The 21,745-nt window shown below is 39.5% G+C and overlaps 1 protein-coding gene across 2 annotated transcripts in view; it reads right to left on the bottom strand.

Annotated features, from left to right (window-relative positions):
- The window catches only part of plch1 (phospholipase C, eta 1), a 152,780-nt gene that overhangs the window by 54,292 nt on the left and 76,743 nt on the right, over nucleotides 1–21,745 (bottom strand). For both annotated transcript variants that reach the window (XM_043702190.1, XM_043702189.1), the window contains exons 7-10: nucleotides 17,591–17,684; nucleotides 13,464–13,667; nucleotides 7,122–7,242; nucleotides 110–281 (exon numbers count right to left, since the gene is read on the bottom strand). In XM_043702190.1, coding sequence (XP_043558125.1) covers nucleotides 110–281; nucleotides 7,122–7,242; nucleotides 13,464–13,667; nucleotides 17,591–17,684 — 591 coding nt within the window. The remainder of the gene's footprint in view (nucleotides 1–109; nucleotides 282–7,121; nucleotides 7,243–13,463; nucleotides 13,668–17,590; nucleotides 17,685–21,745) is intronic.

The raw sequence follows: 21,745 nt of genomic DNA, 5'->3' as shown, positions 1-21,745 counted from the left end.
TGGTGAACTCCATTTTAAATTAAATCCAAAACATTAACCCAAACATAACAGGAAGCCTCATTGTGATAAACAAACATTGCAAATTTTAAAAACGTCTTGGAGCCATTACCTTTATAAGAATCTTTCCTTTCAGATGCTTGGGAGTGGGAAATTGGCCTCTGTCATGAGTACCAATAGAGGACAAGTCGAGTTTGTCACCAAGGATATCTTTCAAACACTGGGCAATCTTCTGTTGCTGCTGAATGCTGCAGTGGTTCTCAATGGACAGAATTACAGGATACCTGTCAGTACAATAAAAAGTAAAGATTATGTAGCTGTTGTCAATCAGCACATTTCTATGTTTTGGGTAAGAGGAATCTAAGTTAAATCTAAATCCACATTGTGTTTCTTTGCAAACACACAAAATTGCTGCTCATTGAACATTTAGTATGACATCCTGAGATATGGAAATAGTCAAGCACCAATTTATAATTCTTGTGTACCAATTGTTCAATTTCCATTGTGACTTATGCTATTGGTGGATTTTAGACAGACTGACATGGAATTGAGTTGTTCACTCTCAATTTCTCAGTGCCAGATAATTAGCAATTATCCTCTCAGAAGGATTGCAATAATTACACAAAGTGGGCACAGGACGACCTGATCTGCCAGGCACCTACCCCCATTCCAAAGGACAGATCATATAGACAGATTTCCATTGTGAAACGTGCTGGTGCCAACAGAGAAAAATCATTTAGTAAAAGAGAGTTCATGAGAGAAAGGTGCCCAAGAGAATATGGAGCAAATTAAGGAAAGACAAAAGTTTTTAAATTGTAAAATGTGAACCTTTTGTGTGTTTATTGACAGGAGAAAATGAGGACTGCAGATGCTGGAGATCAGAGCTGAAAATGTGTTGCTGGAAAAGCGCAGCAGGTCAGGCAGCATCCAAGGAACAAGAGAATCGACATTTCGGGCATGAGCCCTTTTTCAGGAATGAGGAAAGTGTGCCAAGCAGGCTAAGATAAAAGGTAGGGAGGAGGGACTTGGAGGAGGGGCGTTGGAAATGCGATAGGTGGAAGGAGATAAAAATGAGGGTGATAAGGTGAGGGTGATAGACTTGAGTGGGGGTGGGCGTGGAGAGGTCAGGAAGAAGATTGCAGGTTAGGAAGGTGGTGCTGAATTCGAGGGTTGGGACTGAGACAAGGTCGGGGAGGGGAAATGAGGAAACTGGAGAATTCTGAGTTCATCCCTTGTGATTGGAGGGTTCCTAGGCGGAAGATGAGGCGCTCTTCCTCCAGCCGTCGTGTTGCTATGGTCTGGCGATGTAGGAGTCCAAGGACCTGCATGTCCTTGGTGGAGTGGGAGGGGGAGTTGAAGTGTTGAGCCACAGGGTGGTTGGGTTGGTTGGTCGGGGTGTCCCAGAGGTGTAGGCTGAAACGTTCCGCAAGTAGGCGGCCTGTCTCCCCAATATAGAGGAGGCCACATCGGGTGCAGCGGATGCAGTAAATGATGTGTGTGGAGGTGCAGGTGAATTTGTGGTTGATATGGAAGGATCCCTTGGGGCCTTGGAGGGAAGTAAGGGGGGCACAAGGTGTGGGCGCAAGTTTTGCATTTCTTGCGGTTGCACGGGAAGGTGTCGGGGGGCGGAGGTCGGGTTGGTGGGGGGTGTGGACCTGATGTGGTCTTTTCGGAACACTGATAGGGGAGGGGAGGGAAATATATCCCTAGTGGTGGGGTCCGTTTGGAGGTGGCGGAAATGACAACAGGTGATACGATGTATATGGAGGTTGGTGGGGTGGGGTGAGAACCAGTAGTCCTCATGTTTATTGACACCCAGTTACTCAGAATACACATTTACAATTTATGCTTAATGTCTGGGTCATCTAATTAATATTATTAAAAATGGTGACTGAATACTTAAAAAGAAAAATAAAGTTTCAAGAATAACACAGAACACTTTTTTTTCCACCTTGAATAATGCGAAAAATGATTTTGTTTTTATTATTTTAGGATTACAATTTGGTCACTGCAAAGATTTACAGATTCAACACTGGAATAGAAGTAGGCCATTGAGTCCCTCAGGCCTGTTCCACCATTCAATAAGATCATGGCTGATCTGTGACCAAATTCCATAGGCCTGCCTTCCATATTCCTTGATGCCCTTGCTTAATAGAAAAACAGTCTTTCTCAGATTTCAATTTATCAATTGAATTAACATCAACCCGGCATTTGATAATGAGAATTCCAAACTTCCACTACTCTTTGCATGTAGAAGTGCTTTTTAACATCTCTTCTGAATGGCCCAACCCGAATTCTTAGACTCTGCCCTTTGTTTCTAGAACCTTCAATGAGTGGAAATATTTTTAATCAACCTGTCTTTCCCTCTTAATATCCTGGAGACCTTGGTGAGATCACCCTTAACCTTCTAAATTTTAGAGAATAAAAGCCTAAATAGTCTGATCTCTTCTTATAACTTAACTCCTGAAGCATAGGTTTATCATCCTTGTAAACCAGTGGTGAACTCCCTCCAGAGTCAAATTATCCTGCTTAAGATTCATGCTCTGATCTGCTCACAGTGTGATCTAACTGCAGCATATTGATTACATCCCGATACTTACGTCCTTTAGATATGAAGGCCACCATTCCATTAGCCATCTCTATTATTTTCTGAACCTGTTCGTGGCATTTTAAAGAGCTATGCACCTCAACCCCCATCCCTCATTGGACATCCAATGTATTTAACTTGGTGCCTTATAAAAAGTACTCTGATTTATCCTTTCTCGATCAGAAATGTATAACCTCACACTGACTTATATTAAAATCCATCTGTCACAGCTTTGCCCAATCACCTAGTCTATCAATGTCCTGTTACAATTTTATGCTGTCATCAACACTGTCTAAAAAGCTGCCCAATTTTCTATTGTTGGCAAATTTGGATATTTGACTTTTTAATGCCATTATCCTAGTCATTAATGAATATTGTGAATAATTGAAGCTGCAACAGAGATCCCAACGGGTCACCACTAATCACATCCTGCCATTTTCAGTACTTACACATGATCCCACTCTGTTTCCTGTCATCAAACAATTTCTTATCCATGTCAGTAATTTTCCCTCAATTCCATGAGTTTCCACATTAATTAAGTCTCTTATTGGGACTTTGTCATGTCCACCACCTTTGTTACCTCTTCAAAAACATCTGTGAGGTTTGTCAGACATGGCGTCTCCTTCATGATTCCATACTGACGCTCCCTGATTAACTGAAAATTTTCAAGGTGATCAGTTACTTTAAGGTTGACCACAGATTCCAATGATTTCCCCACCACAGATATCAGGTTAACTGGTCTGTAATTCCCTGGTTTCCTGCTGTCACCCTTCTTTAACAGCAGAGTAACAAACCAGAGATACAACTCCTGAATCCAGGGAACTCGGTAAAGTGCTCACCTAACTCCTGTAACATCCGTGGGTGGAAACCATCAGGGCCTGGGGACTTGACACTCTTCAGTTCCAATAATTTCCAATTTCATAATAAACTTAAGTTTCAGTTAGAACCTGTCCCTGATCCACTGAATAGTTTCTTAGGGACTTCTAGCAATCAATCCACTTTTTCTGTTGCGAATACTGAGTAAAATAATCATTCAACATGCCTGCATTTACCCAACGCCATTGACAATATCCCCACTGTCAGCATTCAGGGAGCTAACGGTACTCTTAACCAGCTGGTTTACCTTTAACCAACAGTAAAATCTCTTCTTACTGTCTTTTATGCCCCTTGCAAGTTTCCTTTCATAATCATTTTTGGCCGCGTTGTGACTTGTTGTTCTTTGAATTTGTCCCATTCTGTGGGATCTGTACTGTTCTTTGTATTTTTATAAGCCTTTTCTTTTAATTTTATGCTGTGCCTTACCTCCTCAGACGTCCATAGCTGTTTTTTTTGTGTGAAGTGGAGCTTTTCTTTCTCATGGGTACAAACTGCTTCTGAATAGCTTTAAATTATTTCTTTGAACACCCTCACTGTTCCTCGGTTGTTTTACCTACTGGCAGATCTTCCCAGTTTTACTGTGGACAGTCTCTACCTCATCCCATTAAAGTTTTCCTGACTTAAATCCAAAATTCTCATATCTGATCTTTTCTTGTCTCTTACAAACACTACATGAAACTTGATCATGTCATGATCATTATTTGACAAATGCTCACTTACAAACAAGTCACTTATTAAATCAGGTGCATTGCTCATTAGTAGATCCAATATTGCTTGTCCCCTCGTCGCATCCAAGACATATTGCTGTAAGAACCTGTCCTGGAACACTCTAGATATTCATTAGCTTTCTGGCAGGTGTTTGTCTCCCCCGGTCTATGTTAAGATTAAAATCCCCCATTAATCCTATGCTGCCTTTGCTTTTTGTTGACTAATTTCAGCATTTCCACATTATAGCACTTCTGAGCTGCTACCAGGTGATCCATAACTGACACCTATTGTGATTTTAGTTCCTTTATGGTTCCTCAGTTCCATCCAAAAGAAATCCACTGGGTGCTGTCCCCTCATTACTTCCTCTCTCATCACAAAAGTGATTCTGTTCCTAATCAGTGATGCCACTCCACCCCATCTGCCATTTCCTCTATCCCTCCTATAAACCTTAGTTTAGTTCACAGTCCTGGCCACTCTGCAGCCATGTCTCCATAATGACTACTATATCGTAGTTTCCAATTTGAATCTGTGCCTGCAGCTCATTTAATTTGTTTCTTATACTCTACGCATTTGCATAAAGAACTCCACTTTTGACTGTACACTCAATCCTGTCTTATAGCATCTTTTTATGGTTTCTCCTTTCTGACTTACTATATACATGTTTTATACACCCATCCTGTTCTTTAAAATGGCCCTGCCTGTTCATCCTATTAATCTCTACCTTCTCCTCACATCCTGACCTGCTGCCCAGTTGGGGCCAGATAATTTATACAGCATTACTGAGAATGCTTTAAAGTCGACTCAGTTTTATCAGCAATTCAAAAGAGTTCATAATTATTGGGCAAATCACTTTTCTATTGCATTTCTTCTCCATACAATTGTTTTGCTGCCCCAATTCTAAATGTAAATGCTCTCTATTCTTAGCCATTAATCAAAAGATAAAATCTATACATAATTTTCTTTTCATAGCTGAAAAAAGAACATATACAAAATGAAAGTTCAATAAATAAAAATATTCCAGGTGAGAAAGACCTAACAAACCAGCCCTAAAGTTAGTCAAAAACATTGGAGAAATTTCTCCAATGACAGGGAGACTTGTTTGAGATTGGCTATTACGATCCAAGCTGACATAACTACTGGAAAAATAAGATTCCATATTAAAATCTGACTTGATTAATTACTTTTAATTGAATGTTGTGGTTATTGAATGAAATAGGGGGAGCAGACAAGGCTCTAAATTTCTTGAACAATAAAACCAATGTTTATTAAACAAGAGGAAAAAATGTACAAAACAAGCTATTTTAATATTAAAAAATTGTATTACAATTGAAGGATCTTAAAATACAACAAAACAGACTCTGTTATTTCCCACCACCATCATTATATAATGTTTAAAATTGAGAGAAATTATCCCTTAATATCAAATCTTGATTAGGTTTACTTCTCTTTAATTCTGTCCTGGGAACTCTGCCTCTTGCCTTATTATTCACAAAACTGAAAGCTTACACTTTCTCATTTTGTGAACACTCTGCAGAATTTTAACTAAATACCCCTCGCCTGGAGGTTTCACAAGCTAAATCTCACCCCATTCCAAGAGTTTTCCAGTCATTGCTTTCTGACACTGTTCTAGAAAAGACTTTCTGACCTATGTTTTTTGAAAACATTACACATCCATTACACACGTAAAAACGACTTTCGATCAGAAGACCAACATCATCCTAGCTTCTTTGAACTTTCCTCTGGGTGAGTTTGAAGGTGATCCCAAGGCAACTTTTGGGTAAAGCTTTTAAACATTCACTCCTTCAAGAGTATTTTTAGTACTTGATAAGTGTTTGCAAAGTTCCTGGAAAGTCATTTCACTTCTTTTACACTTCACTCACCTTGTTTGTGCTTCCCCCTGTCAGCCCTTACCATGGCATATGGAGTCTATGAAACTGTACCTTACTGTTTTAACAAAGAGCAAAGAGAAGTGGCAACACTGACACCAGCACCAGTAGCACCCGCTGTCCTCTTCCTATGTTCTTCCATAGGACAGAGGAAATGGACACAAACATTTAACAATAAGGAAGCAAGACTCCAACACAAGATCTTGCGTGCAGCATTTACACGGACATGGACCAGCTGGAATGAATGACCTGTTTCTATATTGTCTCTCCATGTGTTTAAGCACCAGTGCATCAGAAAGCTAAGATTTTCAAAGCAGGTCATTGCACAACCTCCCAGAACAAAGTAAGAACCCCCCAAAAAAGAACTCCTCTCTGCATCCGTTGGTTATTGTTAATATTTTGAGGGGCAAGTTATTTTCTCTGTGTCAATCATCTGTCCTTTTAGCCAATGACTATGGGACAGCCAGTCAGAATGTCAGATGATTGTTGTCTCCCTTGCCCGTCTTCATCTGAGGGGGTTAGTTTCCATTCTAAGAACAAACACTTCTTACTTTCGAAAACACCACACTGGTAGTAGGGTAAATTAGACATCAGATAAATTACTGACATGATTTTATTGGGCATCTTGACTTCTGTGTTTTCATAATTCTTCCCTTTGTTTTCATATGCTAGAATTTTAGAAAGTTACGCACTACTGTAATTGCTGTTAAATGAAATCTCATGCTACACAGTAAATCCTAGGAAAGTTCAGTTTTTTAGGGGAAGCCAATAGTCAAAAATGCCCATTTTCTTTATTCATAGATTAAGCTTGACACTACTTTGATCTCAAAAGCCAGACTAAAGTTTGCTGTAAACATTAAACTTGCAATAATCTTTTCTAAGGAGTGCCTAATGCTAACAAAGAGAGGGAATATTTAAGTCCCTAAAATAAAGATCTAAAAGTGCATCATATTTGTCACTAGAAAGTTTAATTGTTCGACATATATTTTGTGAACCTGAAAAATCAACATCAGACATACAAGCATTGAATTTTAAACTGATTTTAAGTTATCAAATCTGGAACTTACTCATTTTTGATGAAAGCATATTTCCCAATGGTTTCAACAACATCTCGAAAGAGGAGCTTGGAAGTGAGCGTATAACCATGCTGTACAATTGGCTCTCCCTCTGGGCCATCCCAGCAGTCAACTTAAATCAAGAGAAAATAATTTTAACAGTGAAGCAGGATCACAGGTCAAACACAGGCCAGCACAGAATAATTAATAGAAAAATGATTGACAGAGATGAGAAGGAATTTCTGCCCTCGTATTTTTGTGTACCTCTGGAATTCTTATCTAAGAGAGCTGTGGAAGCTAGGTCCTTAAGTATATACAAGGCTAAAACAGATTTTTAATGTGTAGGGAATCAAGTGTTATGGAAAAATACAGGAAAGTGGAATTAAGGCTTCTCAGATCAGCCGTGATTTCATCAAATGGCAGAGCAGACTCAGGCTGAACAGTGTCTTTCTGCTATGTCCCATGGCCTTTATGGTCTTGATCACTACTCTATAACTTGGGGTAGAAATTATGGAAGGAAATAACAGCTCATTGGCATCCCTCCCCAGATGAAACCAGATTCATTACAAGCCTTTCCCACAGTCATAATACACTATGGGTAAGACAACTTAATGTAGAGTGCCACTTTTACCCCTCAGTAGGGAGGATGTTCCACACTCTATTGTTGCATTAAATTGGCCTAAAGCTCAGCGGTTCTGGAAGCATTAGAACTACAGTGCGAGGACTGCAGCCTGTCCTAGAATAAGAGCCCTGGTGATTCTAGATTACCCTTGAGAAGGTGATCGTGAGCTGTATTCTTAAATTGCAGCAGTCCATTTGATCTTGGTAGACCCATAATTTTGTTAGGGATGAAGTTCCACGATTTGACCCAGCAACACCAAAGGAATGACAGTATATTTCAAAGAGAGAAAGTGAGGACTGCAGATGTTGGAGATCAGAGTCAAAGAGTGTGGTGCTGGAAAGGCACTGCTGGTCAGGCAGCATCCGAGGAGCAGGAGAATCCACGTTTTGAGCATAAGCTTTTCGTCAGGAATATTTCCAAGCTAGAGTAGTGAATGACTTGGAGGGGAGCTTCCACGTAATGGTGCTCTCCTTGTACTTGTGGTCACAGATTTGCAAGTTGCTGTCTAAGGTTGACTGTGGCTCACAGGCGCTGCTGTGCACTAACATATCCTGTTCATGTGGCCATCTCTCCTGGCAATGTCCTCATCCCAATCCTTACCTCCATCCTCAGAACATCATTGTCAGTCCCCTATTTCAATTTGCCCCACTATCAGCTTACACTGTGAAGGACATAGCATGCCACAATGATGCAGGATGGCCTTTCTGGACTGTATTGCAAAATCCCACCACAGCTGTCAAGTATCAAAACCTTAACATAAAGAGACCTATGGTTTCTTTCACAATGGCCCTGGTGGAAACATGAGTAGCATTGGATCTTCATTCTGAATCAATGTGAGAGTTTTGTAAAGCTGTTGTGTAGCAGAGGTATCCCCTCTCTCCATTTCTATTTGGGCTGAAGACCATGGAAAGAGGCAGGCACCTGTGAATTTCCCAGTATATAATTGTCATGGCAGCTCCCAGAATATCTGGCTCAGACATCTAAAATTTGGCATCAATAATCACATATAATTTGAACTTTCAGGAAATAGAAGCTTTTTCTGTCACAAACATCACAAGCTGCTGTTAGGAGGCTTTCAAAGGCAGTGTTCCCAATTAGGATGGAATTGTCACCCAGTCATTATAAACACAAGTCCATCTCTATCATATAGCAGTTTGGACATGATGGAGTGGGACATTCCTAATTGGCACCTACACCGTCTTTAAGACAGTTGAAGAAAATAGCAGCGATGCTTATGTAACAAGTGTTTCATCATTTGCCTGCACCTTCTTGGTAGATCATGTCCTGTTGTGCAACATTGCTTGCTGAAGATGTTCTTATTACTGCCTCCACCCAAATAGCCTTCATAACATCATCGAAGTCACAATGATTCCAGTGACTGTGTTCTCTATGTTAGCTCTGTAAGCACAATCTGTGGGGAATGTCAGAAAGATAATGCAAGGTGTCACAAAGCTGTTCCTTTTCTCAAGAATACTGTGTTCTTAGATTTTCTCAGAGGGGTAATAAAACAGTCCAGGTTTCTAACCGACTGGTTTGGTACCAAGATGAAAGGGTTTACTGAGAGGCTAAAGCTTTTATGTTTTAGAAGTGACCTGTATAATGAAAGGGGAGTGGTGAGTCCTGAAAGCTGAAGTCTTATTTTAGTCAGTTCAGCTGTGGGCTGTGTGGAAACAGGCTGCTAGACTCTCTCTCCTTCTGCCCTTCTAACTTCGACCTGCAAGTCTATGTTTCATTTTTTACTGTGTTTCAGGGGTTTGTTTATTGGGACTGTTGTGCATATTCGGAACAGCATAATTAAGTCTAGTTTGGATAGACTGAGTGCTGTAGGTATTCTATATTCTGTTCTTTGTGTTTCATTCTCTAATTTTGTCCATAAATTTTTGTCTGTTTTAAAACCTGGTAGTCAACCTAGCTAACTTATTCTGGGTAATTTTCACTGTACACTTATCGAACCAAATTGCAAAGTTACGGTCTGGGCTGCCTGCTTAAGAATGTTTTGAGTAAGCTGGCCTAGTCCATAACAAAGGTTAGTGAATGAATTTCTGAGCTTTCACATCAATCATGATGTTATGTCCTTACTGGAGACTTCCCAAGGGGGTAATGAGGAGTGCTGAAGTTGGTGACCTTATCTAATTGCATGGAGAACAAGCAAAGGATTTACGCTACATTGTGAGTAGATTTTTTTCTAGTAACCCACCATGAAAGGCCTTTTCCCAAAATTGGGGCATTGCTACAACAGCCCCTTGGATTGGTTTAGAATCAAAGTTTACTCTGTCCCCAAAAAAAAGAATAGTAACTTGCTTCACTGACTTGTCTAGGTCCAGTCATTTTGTGTAGTTATTGTGCAGTTGACTTTTGATTCAATACGGCAAGGTTCCAATTTCGTGTACACGTGAGTGACTTATGGGTGGTTCCTCTGATGCATGAATTTTGCACCATTTTTCATGGTTTTTTTGCCGCTGTCCTTACGGCTCCATGACCTTTCAGATTGCTCCCACTTTGGTTGAGCCCTTTTACATCATGATTATTGTTTCTCAGAGTCCAAGACTTTGGAAATGCCCATGCCCTTGTCGATTCTTTACCCCCTCCATGGAGAGACCAAAGCTAGCATGACTGTTTCATTCTCCAATCTCAGCTCCCTCCTATTCATTATGAGGTCCTAAACTACCAGCTATAACTGTTCCCTATTCCCTTAGTACAATGATGTCCATCACAGACTTGAGTTGCCCACTTTCCCCAGGACTCTGTGGACTGATTGACCCTTGATTTGCCCCTGACCATTACTGACCAAAACCCCAGTCCTGACCATGACCCATCCCATCAGACTGACTTGGCAGGACAGTCCTGACTGACCATTTCCCAGTCCAGATTGATGTTTATATAGCACCACGACTGACTTATTGGTAATCCCCAAACTAGCTTCACTGAATTGACACGCCTGACCGTGGCCCAAGCACTGGTCTGCAAGGACACAGATCCATGGACTCTGATAGAATCAAGTGCCTGTTCTGACCATGGCTAACACTCTAGACTGTAAAGGGATAAGCACCTTGGCGGACTATGGCAGTAACCTGAGAATTGAGAGTCCACCCTCACTTCAGATACATCTATGGAGCTGAATATATGGAGTATGTTTGTCACGGAAGTTCCTGATGTATGTTGCAGCTCAGATATTGATATAGCACAACTCAACACAGTAACACGTCCATATCCTCTCTGACAGATTGTCCATTCAGCGCTCCTCCACCAGTATAGTTGCCTCCTTGTAACTGAACATTCAAGACCTTGTGTGTTAAAATGCAATGTAAGCCACACAGAAGCTGGCAACCTGTAACTCAGTGTTAAAGTCAGTGTGCACAAAAGAAAGCCATTGACACAGGGGCTGGATACATTCAGTAAGTACTAGAGGCAATAAGTGCTAGCAAAACAAGCTAGGAGCCATAAGATGCCTGTGCCCATGTTCGTGCAAATGTATTCTATGCAAATACATTAGATGTATAACTGTATAAGTGCAGAGAATGACCTGGAGAAGGATGTAGTCACAGGTGTCTGTTAGCTTCAAAATCAAGTGTTGAAGGCTTTAAATAGTGGGTGAATTTCTCTGACAGCAGGCATGATAATGTGGTGAAGGGCTGGTGGTTTGTGATGCTAAATTTTGGGGATGAAGAGTTGAGGAGAATAGCAGCCATGCAGAAGAAACAGTTGCATGATGGCCAGCACAGACATTCGACAAGCAGCTTCAAGGTACCTGCTCTGTTTTACTTGTTGAACTTTTGCATATCCAGCTTCTCAATGGAGAAAAGGAGAATTGGAAGTGTGAATAGGACAAGTTGAGGTATTAATGACATGCAGATACATGAAAATAAGTCAGTCAGAAGGCGAACTTCTGAAGCCATCATCTAAAGCTTGAAGGCAAAATTGTGAGAGCTTTTCTTAATGTTGAGAATTCATTTTTCGTTCTCACTCCATTTACATATACACAGAATACACTTCACTTGCCATTTCTCTAACTACACCTGGAAGAAGACCTTTCTGCCCATACATCCTGAAATGATGACCGAAACAGATTCAACAGTAACTTTCAAAGGGAATGGATAAATACTTGAATAAGTAAAGGATATATGAAAAGAGTAGAGGAATGGGACTAGCTGGACAGCCATACAAAATGATATATGAAACAAACAATTGAACCTGGAATTTTATATGTTCCAGGTGTTGTGAGATTGCTGCACTTCCAACAGATTGGTGAAAAGTTTAAGGAGACATTGGAAAGATATGATACATGTGCTGAAAATGTGTTGCTGGAAAAGCGCAGCAGGTCAGGCAGCATCCAGGGAACAGGAGAATCGACGTTTCGGGCATAAGCCCTTCTTCAGGAAAGTTCCTGAAGAAGGGCTTATGCCCGAAACATCGATTCTCCTGTTCCCTGGATGCTGCCTGACCTGCTGCGCTTTTCCAGCAACACATTTTCAGCTCTGATCTCCAGCATCTGCAGTCCTCACTTTCTCCTCTATGATACATGTGCACTGTGCAAATCACGTTTAGTAAAAAGTTACTCAACAGATATATTTATTGGAATTGCTAAGGTGACAGAATGAATGAGATGCATCTAGTTCACCTTCTACCACTTTGGTAATCCTGTATTACAATGTTAAAGTAGTTATTACCCAATCATAGCAAATAATTTCAATTACTCAACAATAGATTTCCAAATGACACAGGGAAAGCTTAGTTGTAGAAAACTTTGAGAATCTTACATTCAAATATGCCCTTCCCACCCCATCTATTCTCAGCATGCTCCACTTAAAATATTGTGGTGAAAATTATTCTTTTACAGATTTCCAAAATATTATTTTCTGAAAGAAATCAATCTCACTTATACTTGAATGACTCAATCTTTACTGCTTCCAAAATCTCCCTATGGAATCTATTTCTTGAATTGTCCAAACACTTTCTGAAATATTGTTTTTACAGATTAGTTTTGAATTTTCTCCAATTCAATAGGCTGTATCCTCTGATGCTACTTTTCTGAACAAGGTGAAATAGTTTGCCATGGTGTATATTATCTAGTCCATCTAGAATGGTAACTTAGCATTCAAACCACTTCTCTCAAGATTGTTGTTTTCTAATTAGAACCTGTCCAATTTACATAATTTATAAAATTCTAACAATTGGTTCAGCAGTAAGATCTATTTTAGGAGGCACCCTAGACAAAAAGTTCCTCCATCATTAAAGCTGGAGCAGATATGGAAATAAATGGGGCGGCATGGTGGCTCAGTGGTTAGCACTGCTGCCTCACAGCGCCAGGGTCTCGGGGTTGATTCCAGCCATGGATGACTGTCCATGTGGAGTTTGCACATTCTCCCCGTGTCTGTGTGGGTTTCCTCCGGGTGCTCCAGTTTCCTCCCACAGTCCAAAGACATGCAGGTGAATTGCCCATAGTGTTAGTCACAGAAATTTGCATACATGAGGATCAGTGGTTGCCACCACATCGTGGGCTGAAGGGCCAGTTCTGTGCTGTACTGTTCTATGTTCTATGTGAGGTGCATGAGTCAGAGGGAAATGGGTCTGGGTGGGTTACTCTTCAGAGGGTCGGTGTGGACTGGTTGGGCTGAAGGGCCTATTTCCACACTGTAGGGAATCTAATCTAATCTAAATATGTCCCTGGAAAATACAGTGTTGATGGATTTACTACTCTTCTCAGAATGCTAATATTGTAACTTTATAACTACCTTCCACACAGCGACACCCAGCTTGCAGCACCCAGGAATACATTTCCACCTTGGATTGAGAAAGGAGTTGATCCCCTGTCAAGTAAGTGTTGTGCGATGAAGCAATGAAGTAGTTGCACAGTGGCTGATCCATATCCTGATTTACATCATAGTGCAAAGGATTAAATATATCACCTGCAGGACTGCGCATGAAGTTGGTAAAACCTAGATGCAAAAGGAGAATTAATAAACCAGGTAAAAGTAGGTTTGTGTGACAATACTTCTATTCAGACAGATCAAAATGTAACATTTTCCCGTAAAATTGAACCTATTAAGTTCAATAGCTTATTTCTTAAAAGCCAGCCAGGAGTATAGAATGTTGTAATCATACAAAAAGTCCATCAGTTTAAATATGTAATTGGGAATCTCAAATGTCTGAAACACTTTTATATATGAGTTCAGGCAAGTGTTGAAGTGGTATTCATCCATTACTGCATAGTTGTAGCATTGTGTTGCTTCTCTAGACCTTCAAACCTGAGTCCTTACTTATTGTGCTGAATGAAAGAACATTTACTGGCTTTGACTTTACAATATTCATGAATAGGATACATTACACTGATATTGGAGATGGTATTGCCTGCTACTAAATTGGTCTTTTGAGGTTGTGCTGCTAGTAAATCTGCAGTGTGAATTAGCGTAACTTTGAATAGGAGAAAAGGAAATACCATCCTTTTGAAAGACTTGCAAGTAAGATATTGTACAAAAAAAAACAAAAACACTGCAGATGTTTGAAATCTGAAACACAGAAAATACTGAAGAAATTCAGCAGGTCTGGCTGCATCTGTAATGAGAAAGAAAGTTAATGTTCGGAGTCCAATATGACCCTCCTTCAGAGTCCTGATGCTACTGGACCTGTTGATCTTTGTGTTTTCTGTATTCAATAAAGTTTAGTACCATGTCTATTGATACTCCATAAAATCCAACAAACAGCTCTGTACATTTCAGCTGTCAGAGTGAAAATCTCAAATGGCCTAAACACATTTTTACAACAATTTGCAAGTTCTGTACAGATTTTCCAGGATCGGAACAATAGGTTGTCATTATCACAACAGAATAGAAATTGCAGCATAAGATGTAGCTATTTTAGCCAAATATGTCTATAGTAACTCCAGCCATTTATTTTCAGTTTCCACTCCCCTTAATAGTTTTGAGTTTACCAGTTCAACTGCATGCCTCTACGTTTTTTTTTGGTCTTTAGTTTTCATAATTTTTTGTTTGTGCACTATAGTTCTTTCAGTGGCTATCATTTTCTATGTCCCAACACACACTCAAACTAATATGAAACAATTAGGATTCTCCAATAAAATGTATTTGTTTGATTAAGATATTTTACTTTGCAAAATTAAGTGACAACTTTACATTAAAAAATAACCTTATGTAAAAAGCATCTCAGGATATGCCACAATTTTGTAGTCAATGAAAGACGTGCAGTCGTAATTGTAATGTTCAGGAAATTTATGTTGCTAGTACTCTGTATGGAATAGATTAAATTGTAATTGCAATCATCTTTCTTTTTAACAATTTCTTCTCCCTTCAAACTCTGACTCCAAGAGAATTTGAATGTGCCTTCAGCTTTACTAAACAATCATGTCGCTTCACAGTTAAAAGCTCTTTCGAATATGTGACTTTGTCATTGCACTCTGAAAGCTTCAGCTCATACCATAGAAGTCACTAACTCAGATGTGAGCTTCAATAATCCCAGAGACACTAACAGTGACATTATCCTGAGGTTGTAGCATAACAGAAAATAGTACATTCAGAGAAACATTTTGTATTATTGGTGCTTAATGGGATTTTTCTGAGTTCACGATGCTGAAATTAATTTCCCTGAAATCCTAATGCTTATTTAATTGATATTAATATTATTTGAAATTAGTATGGGCAGCAATTGTAAATAATATTTGAACTACATATTAAATCAGCCAGTAGATGGCATACTTTAAATTCAAAGTTCAAATACACAGGGCCAAATTTTTCACCACAGATCTGCTTTGATATGAAAAGCCCTGTTAGACCCAAATATTGCTCTCAGGAGGCAGAGTGGAATAGAGGCAGATGCTATGTAGCCCAAAAACAGGCTAGGGGAGGGGTAAGCTGATTAGAAGATTCATCTTAGTTCTCTGGTATTTACTTGTTTTAGATTTTGACCTTCCTTCCAGCCACCACCTCTCACACATACCTTGGTCCCTCATTCTTCACATTCCCTCCTCTCTCCCTCCATACTCCCAACCTAATATCCACTAAACCTTAGGAGTGATGTGGAGGTGAAAATAGAAACTAAAAATCTAATACAGTTGTTAATCTTAAAGACGTGATAGTGAAAAATCTCTCATTTAGGAAATCTATTCAAAACTTTTAAATCTCAAGTGGCTCATCTCTTATGAAAATAAACTCTGTTCATACCCCATGTCAAAGACAGCAAATTCTTTAATAGTCTCTTTAAAATAATAGTCTCTTTAAAATAATAGTATTGGAGAATGTTAATAATGACTACTGTTAAAACTGCATGCTTTTTGTCTTTGTCAATGAAGGCAGTACAGCAGAGAAAATTTTAAAAATTATTACCAAAGTTTCAGTCTGTTTATGTTTATTGAATAGGGAATTTTAAAAACTTCAGATTATGATACTCTTATTTCCCTTAACAACACTTCAACAGCATTTATATCTACAAATAGATTTGAGACTCCCACAGTTTGGGTTAAAACTCTTGCAACAGCCAAAATAGAATCCCCTTTGACTTGGCATTAAGGTAAAATAACTCTACTGAGTTTCAGATTTCTTCCTGTGTGAATTAAATTTGCTTATAGTCCTTGCCAGCAAAAAATTGAATGTCAGAAATGCAAGCAACACTGCCACATCTAGTTCCTGTTTAAAGGTCTATGGAGTCTCCCAGACTCTAGGAAAATCCAGCTCAAAAGACTAATTCACCAGCAAATAAAGACAGGCTTCCCTTAACAAGTGCAGACTTGCACACATTACCATTGAGCAGAAATTAGTTCCATATCATCTACCAGGTCAAAACCATAATAAGGCAAAAGCAAATGACAGACACACACTGAAGGGTCAAACTTCTGATCTCCGGATCATCAGAGATCGGATATATGATGTGGAACCCGAACAAGGTACCTAAGTGGAAATTCAGATGGGATTTTCAACTTCCAATGGGCCGTTTCCCTGCTCTTTGGACCCTCTGAATATCTCTGAGCTAAAGTTCACACAGTTTTGCAGTATTTACACAGGGAGTAATTCAGGAAACTTTAGACAGGTTGAAATCAAACATCAGAATAATTATAAAACTGACATCCAATAACTACACTGCATCCCCAACCACCTGAGTAACTCAACTATCTCCCCCAACCTGACCACCTCCTGACCTATCCAATGCATTTGATTACTCATCCCTTCCACCCAACTAGCCCCACAACCAACCCAATCACCGTTCCCAACGTAACCCAACTGAAACCCTCATCTGACATGTGTACACACTCCTCCAAGTCTTCATCTATCGATTCACTAGCATTCAAACTGGATCTTTGCACTTATCATATGGTAGCTAGGTGGAAGTATCTTCCTTCAACTCCTTTCTGCTTCAGTGTTGTTCCCTGATAGATGCTGTGCATTTCTGGGGAAGCTGGGCTCCAAAGACACTGGTTGAAATGCATAGCAGCATCAAGTCAAGGCAATTTATGAAGGTAATGGCAATCTATGACCATACCTCTGTTCAAAATATTTAGGCCCTTATCTTTGCTACAATTATTATCAAAACAGTTATCTCAAATGCTGATTTAACTAAACTGATTAATTTACAAAAAAATATAAAAATATCAACATTTTAGCATGACAACATGTTTTTCTTTGCATAAAGAAGGATAAAATTATGTAATGCAATGAAGGTGTGAATAATTTTCACAGTACTTGAAGCATTTCTAATGTTATTTAATGTTAAATTAGTAAAAGACCCAGATTATTCAATCAGATCAAGGGGGATAAAAACTCACAGAATAAAATATTTGGCTAAATCCCGTGCAATTAATGCTAAAGCAAACAGCAAAATAAAATACATTTTAAAAGTTAATTATTCCATTTACCTTCGACACCTAAGACATTTTGTTTCTTGTTTTCCTCAGACACTTCAAACTTCCTGATAATTTCCATACAATATTCTAATGTCACATTTGTCATCTGTGCAAAGAATAAATATGAGTTTAGGACTTTCATTTGAAATTAAAATACACCATTGACCTGACAAACATATGATGAGATAGACTTAAACTCTAATCTGATTGTATAAAGTATGGACTAAGTACGAGATAACTCCAATCAATTTAATTCCATAAAGTTTGAATATTTTAAGCAGACCATGAACATAGGACTATTTTTGTTTAAAAAAAAGTTTATTCTTTCAAGGACATCGAAGTCATTAACAAAGCGAACATTTGTTATTCACCCCTAATTACTTGTGAACTGTGAGGCCTGCTTGGTTATTTCATACGCTAGTAAAATCAACCACATTTCTGTGAATCTGGAGAGTACATAAAACACACCAAGGGCAACAAATCCAGTTCCATGAAAGACAGTAGTGAATCACAGTTGGGTTTCCACCACACATTTATAATCATCATTGCTAAGACTAGCTGTCAATTCCATGAATTTAAATTAATTATCTCATTGCAATAGTCGGGATTTGAACTCGTTTCCAACAGTTAATTTGGATTACTAGTCTAGTAACATAAACCACTATGTCACTAACTCCTCTCTGAATTGGACAAGCCTCTGAAAATAGGTCTTGCGGTATTGACATACAATTAATCCACAATCATTCATTGCAATATAGGTTTCACAATTCTCTGCTACCACTTGATTTGAATGAGCTTTGCATCCTGTCAATACTAATTGTGCCATTCGTTGGCTGAACACGAACTGAGAGCCAATATAATGTGTATCTAGTACCAATTAAACTTGCAAACACTATTTAAAAGAGCTTGTATGTTTTAAAGTGGCTGTGTACTGTGAATGGAGCAGTTGCCATGACTTGTGGCTGAAGAGAATAGGATTGGAAAAAAATGAGGAATGGGCAAAGACAGAAGTCCTCAGAACAGAAAGGTCACTGGACCTGAAATGGTAATTCTGCTTTCTCTCTACAGATGCTACCAGACCTGCTGGTTTTTGCAGCAATTTTTGTTTTGGTTTTTGTTTCTGATTTCCAGCATCCACAGTTCTTTCGGATTTTTGTTTAATGGGGACGAGGCTCCAGGTTTCTTGAACACTGCACTGCAGACTTTGAGGAGATGGAAAGGATGAATGTCCTCTATCTGCAGGCAGGGGAGAGAAACACTCATGTTATATCACTCATGTGGTGCCTACGTGTGTGTTGGGAGAGTGCTGCAACCAAGCCTTTTTCCTCATCCAGTCCACAGACTTTCTAGTCCTCTCTGCTGAAGAATGAATCACAAATATGTTCCATCAGAAGGAACTATTGTCCTCAATTGCATGATCCAGTTTATTCCATCTCAGTAACTATACACAGGTTGTATTAACTTTTATGGATATTAACTATTACTAATGAGAGGTAGGTAAAACATATGTATTTCATGAGGAAACTGGGCTAGATACCAACTGCAATTGCCTAAACTGCATATGATTACCCAAATTACCTGATCTGATGGATGCTTTGCCCAGTGGTTGTGTTTTATATATCAGAGTGGGTGAAGTTTCAGCTTAGTTCAGATTAATTCTTTTATATTAATCATTTTATGCAACACTGCAGAAATCTCATGAAAATATTTTGGACCTCAACAGCCTACATTCATACCAGGAGTCAAGACCTGACAACCTGGATGCAATACTGCAAACCGTTAATGACCTCCCTTGAGTAGTCAAGATTAGTGACTGCATTCTAAAATGCTATTTCATCAGCCATTTTTCCCAAGTCACCATACTTTCTAACAAAGTCTCTTCATCAGACCTCAAAATTGCCGTTTAAAAGCTTTATCTTACTTTCACATATTTAGCACTGCTTCAAGCTTCATATTCAAATCTCACAGATTGCACACTGCCAGTTATTCAACCATGACCAGCATAAACAGGTTGGAACATTGTATAACACTCATTGATACATAGCATCTTTTCTGCAAGACAGGGTGATTCACAAGTGAATGTAGTAGGAGCCAGCCCATGGAAGGCAGATGAAACTGCATATCCCAAGCCCATGGAGAAGACAGTGCTCACCATTGTTGGATAGATATTGCTGAGGCCTTGACCAACAGTAAGGCTGAAATGATTGAAGATGATGGTATTCGCATAACTAATCTTTCTCTTGACTTATATCTGACTTCCTCAGCATCTGTTCCCTTCTTATATACGAATAGCACATGCTGTAAGCATGAACCCCTTATTATCTCCCCATCCCCAAGATATAGCCTTACGCTTGAGTACATTCCAATATCCAAGAAATGCAGCCAGGCAACCACACTATTGAGTGGTGAAACATCACCACTTGATTTCCCACTGCACCACCAGCTCCAGTGTTGACACTGTGTATAATTTAGAGAGTAGCCTCAAGATCACTGTCACATGTGATGAAACACTGAACACAAGTGGGCTGCAACCAGTTGAAGGAGCACAGATATTGCAGATATCAGCTTGCTAAAGAGTGAAGTCACAAAGAAAGTTCTTTTGCAGAGGATTGAAATGATGATGAATGGTCAACAGAAGAGTGTTGATACATATTCACCATATAACACATGCATACAGCTAAAAGTCCTTCAGTCAGTGTCAAGTATTATGGAGGAGTTGTGAACCAGTGTGGGAATACAGCTTTCTGTAGAATGAGGGATCCATTATTTTAAACATGAAATGGTGGCCAATGTCATCCATGTACTTGTGGAACCAATTATGATTCCGTACCTTTTAATGCAGCAGATACCCTGGACTCAATTTTTCCCCTCCCTGGAAGCAGCAAGAAATATTTTGAGAAGTCAAATAATTGAATGAGTGAGTTGGTCCAGCAGAAATTCTCCCTTTCTCATCACTACAACAAATTTTTGTGCTGGGTATAAAGGTTGGTGAGGACATTTTTGACACTCCATCAACTAATGTCCTTAAGCAGTCAATTAATAGCTACTTAAGAGCTTCAACACACCACTGGCTCAATTAGTGGCCTACTTGGCAGGTGAGGCAGGTGACTGGATTCTTGCCTGCAAAACCAAGGTACAGGTTGTTCTGTTATTATACATATTTCATTAACACAAATGACGAATTGGGGACACTTTCTGAAAAGTAAACTTATAAAACACGATTACATCGCCAACACTTTAAGCACTGTTTCTAAAATGTGATTTTTCTAGAATGTGGGGTTGCACAAGAACACAACCATTGCATTTTCGAAGAACTATGAATAATTTGTCTCCTGCTTTGTGGAGAGGGGGGGCCTTCATTAACTGTAATCTGAGGCCAATTAGGGCAAGGATGGAAAGGGAGTAGCCACTGAAAGTAACCCCATAGTAATTCCCCCTGATCCCCTGACCCTCCCCTTCCTGGAATCCCTATTCTGTGAGATTCAGAAGAAAGTGACATACCTTCCCATCTTGGATCCCTTGAAATCTAAGCCTCCAGCAATGACTTTTAGAACTCTCTGCAGAAGCCAGCAGCTTTTGGAAAGTTGGGGATTCAGTCTAAAGACCTGTGATTTTCTAAGAAGTGTGTCAGTCAGCTTGTAACTAGCTCTTTGGGGGTTGAGCCAGTGAGCTTTCTCGTTGATGGAGGGAAAGAGCCAATTGCCACTGAATATGCCTGACTGAGCTTCTACAGAATTAAATCTCAGCCCCAAAATCTGAATACTGCAGTGGAAGCAAAGACTCCTCTCACATAAAATCAGCTTGCAATCTGGATTATAGTCTGCAAAGCGTTTTGCAGGGTGTCACCATGGTCCAGCAATATTCATTCCATCAGATTACTAGAATTGTTGAAATACTGTTACAGATGGGTGGTAGTGGCTCCTGCTTTCCTCTCAGGAAGACAGTAATCCCCCTCACACCCTGACCACTCCACTATTGTTGCCCATGCCTGGACAAGTCTAAAACTGAGCCATCTCGACTCAGATCTGCTGCAGATCTCCTCCAAGACTAGCTGCAATCTCCTCCACTAAAATCTGGCAGCCTTTTACCACTTGTACCACAGTCACTAGGCACCACTTCATAGGCATTCTAAGGCAAACAAAGGCACTCAAGGACTGCACATATGTG

The sequence above is a fragment of the Chiloscyllium plagiosum genome, chromosome 13, assembly GCF_004010195.1.
Source record: "Chiloscyllium plagiosum isolate BGI_BamShark_2017 chromosome 13, ASM401019v2, whole genome shotgun sequence".
Lineage (NCBI taxonomy): Eukaryota > Metazoa > Chordata > Chondrichthyes > Orectolobiformes > Hemiscylliidae > Chiloscyllium > Chiloscyllium plagiosum.
Note: the sequence above shows the minus strand (reverse complement) of the source record. Positions and strands in the feature narration are given on the sequence as shown.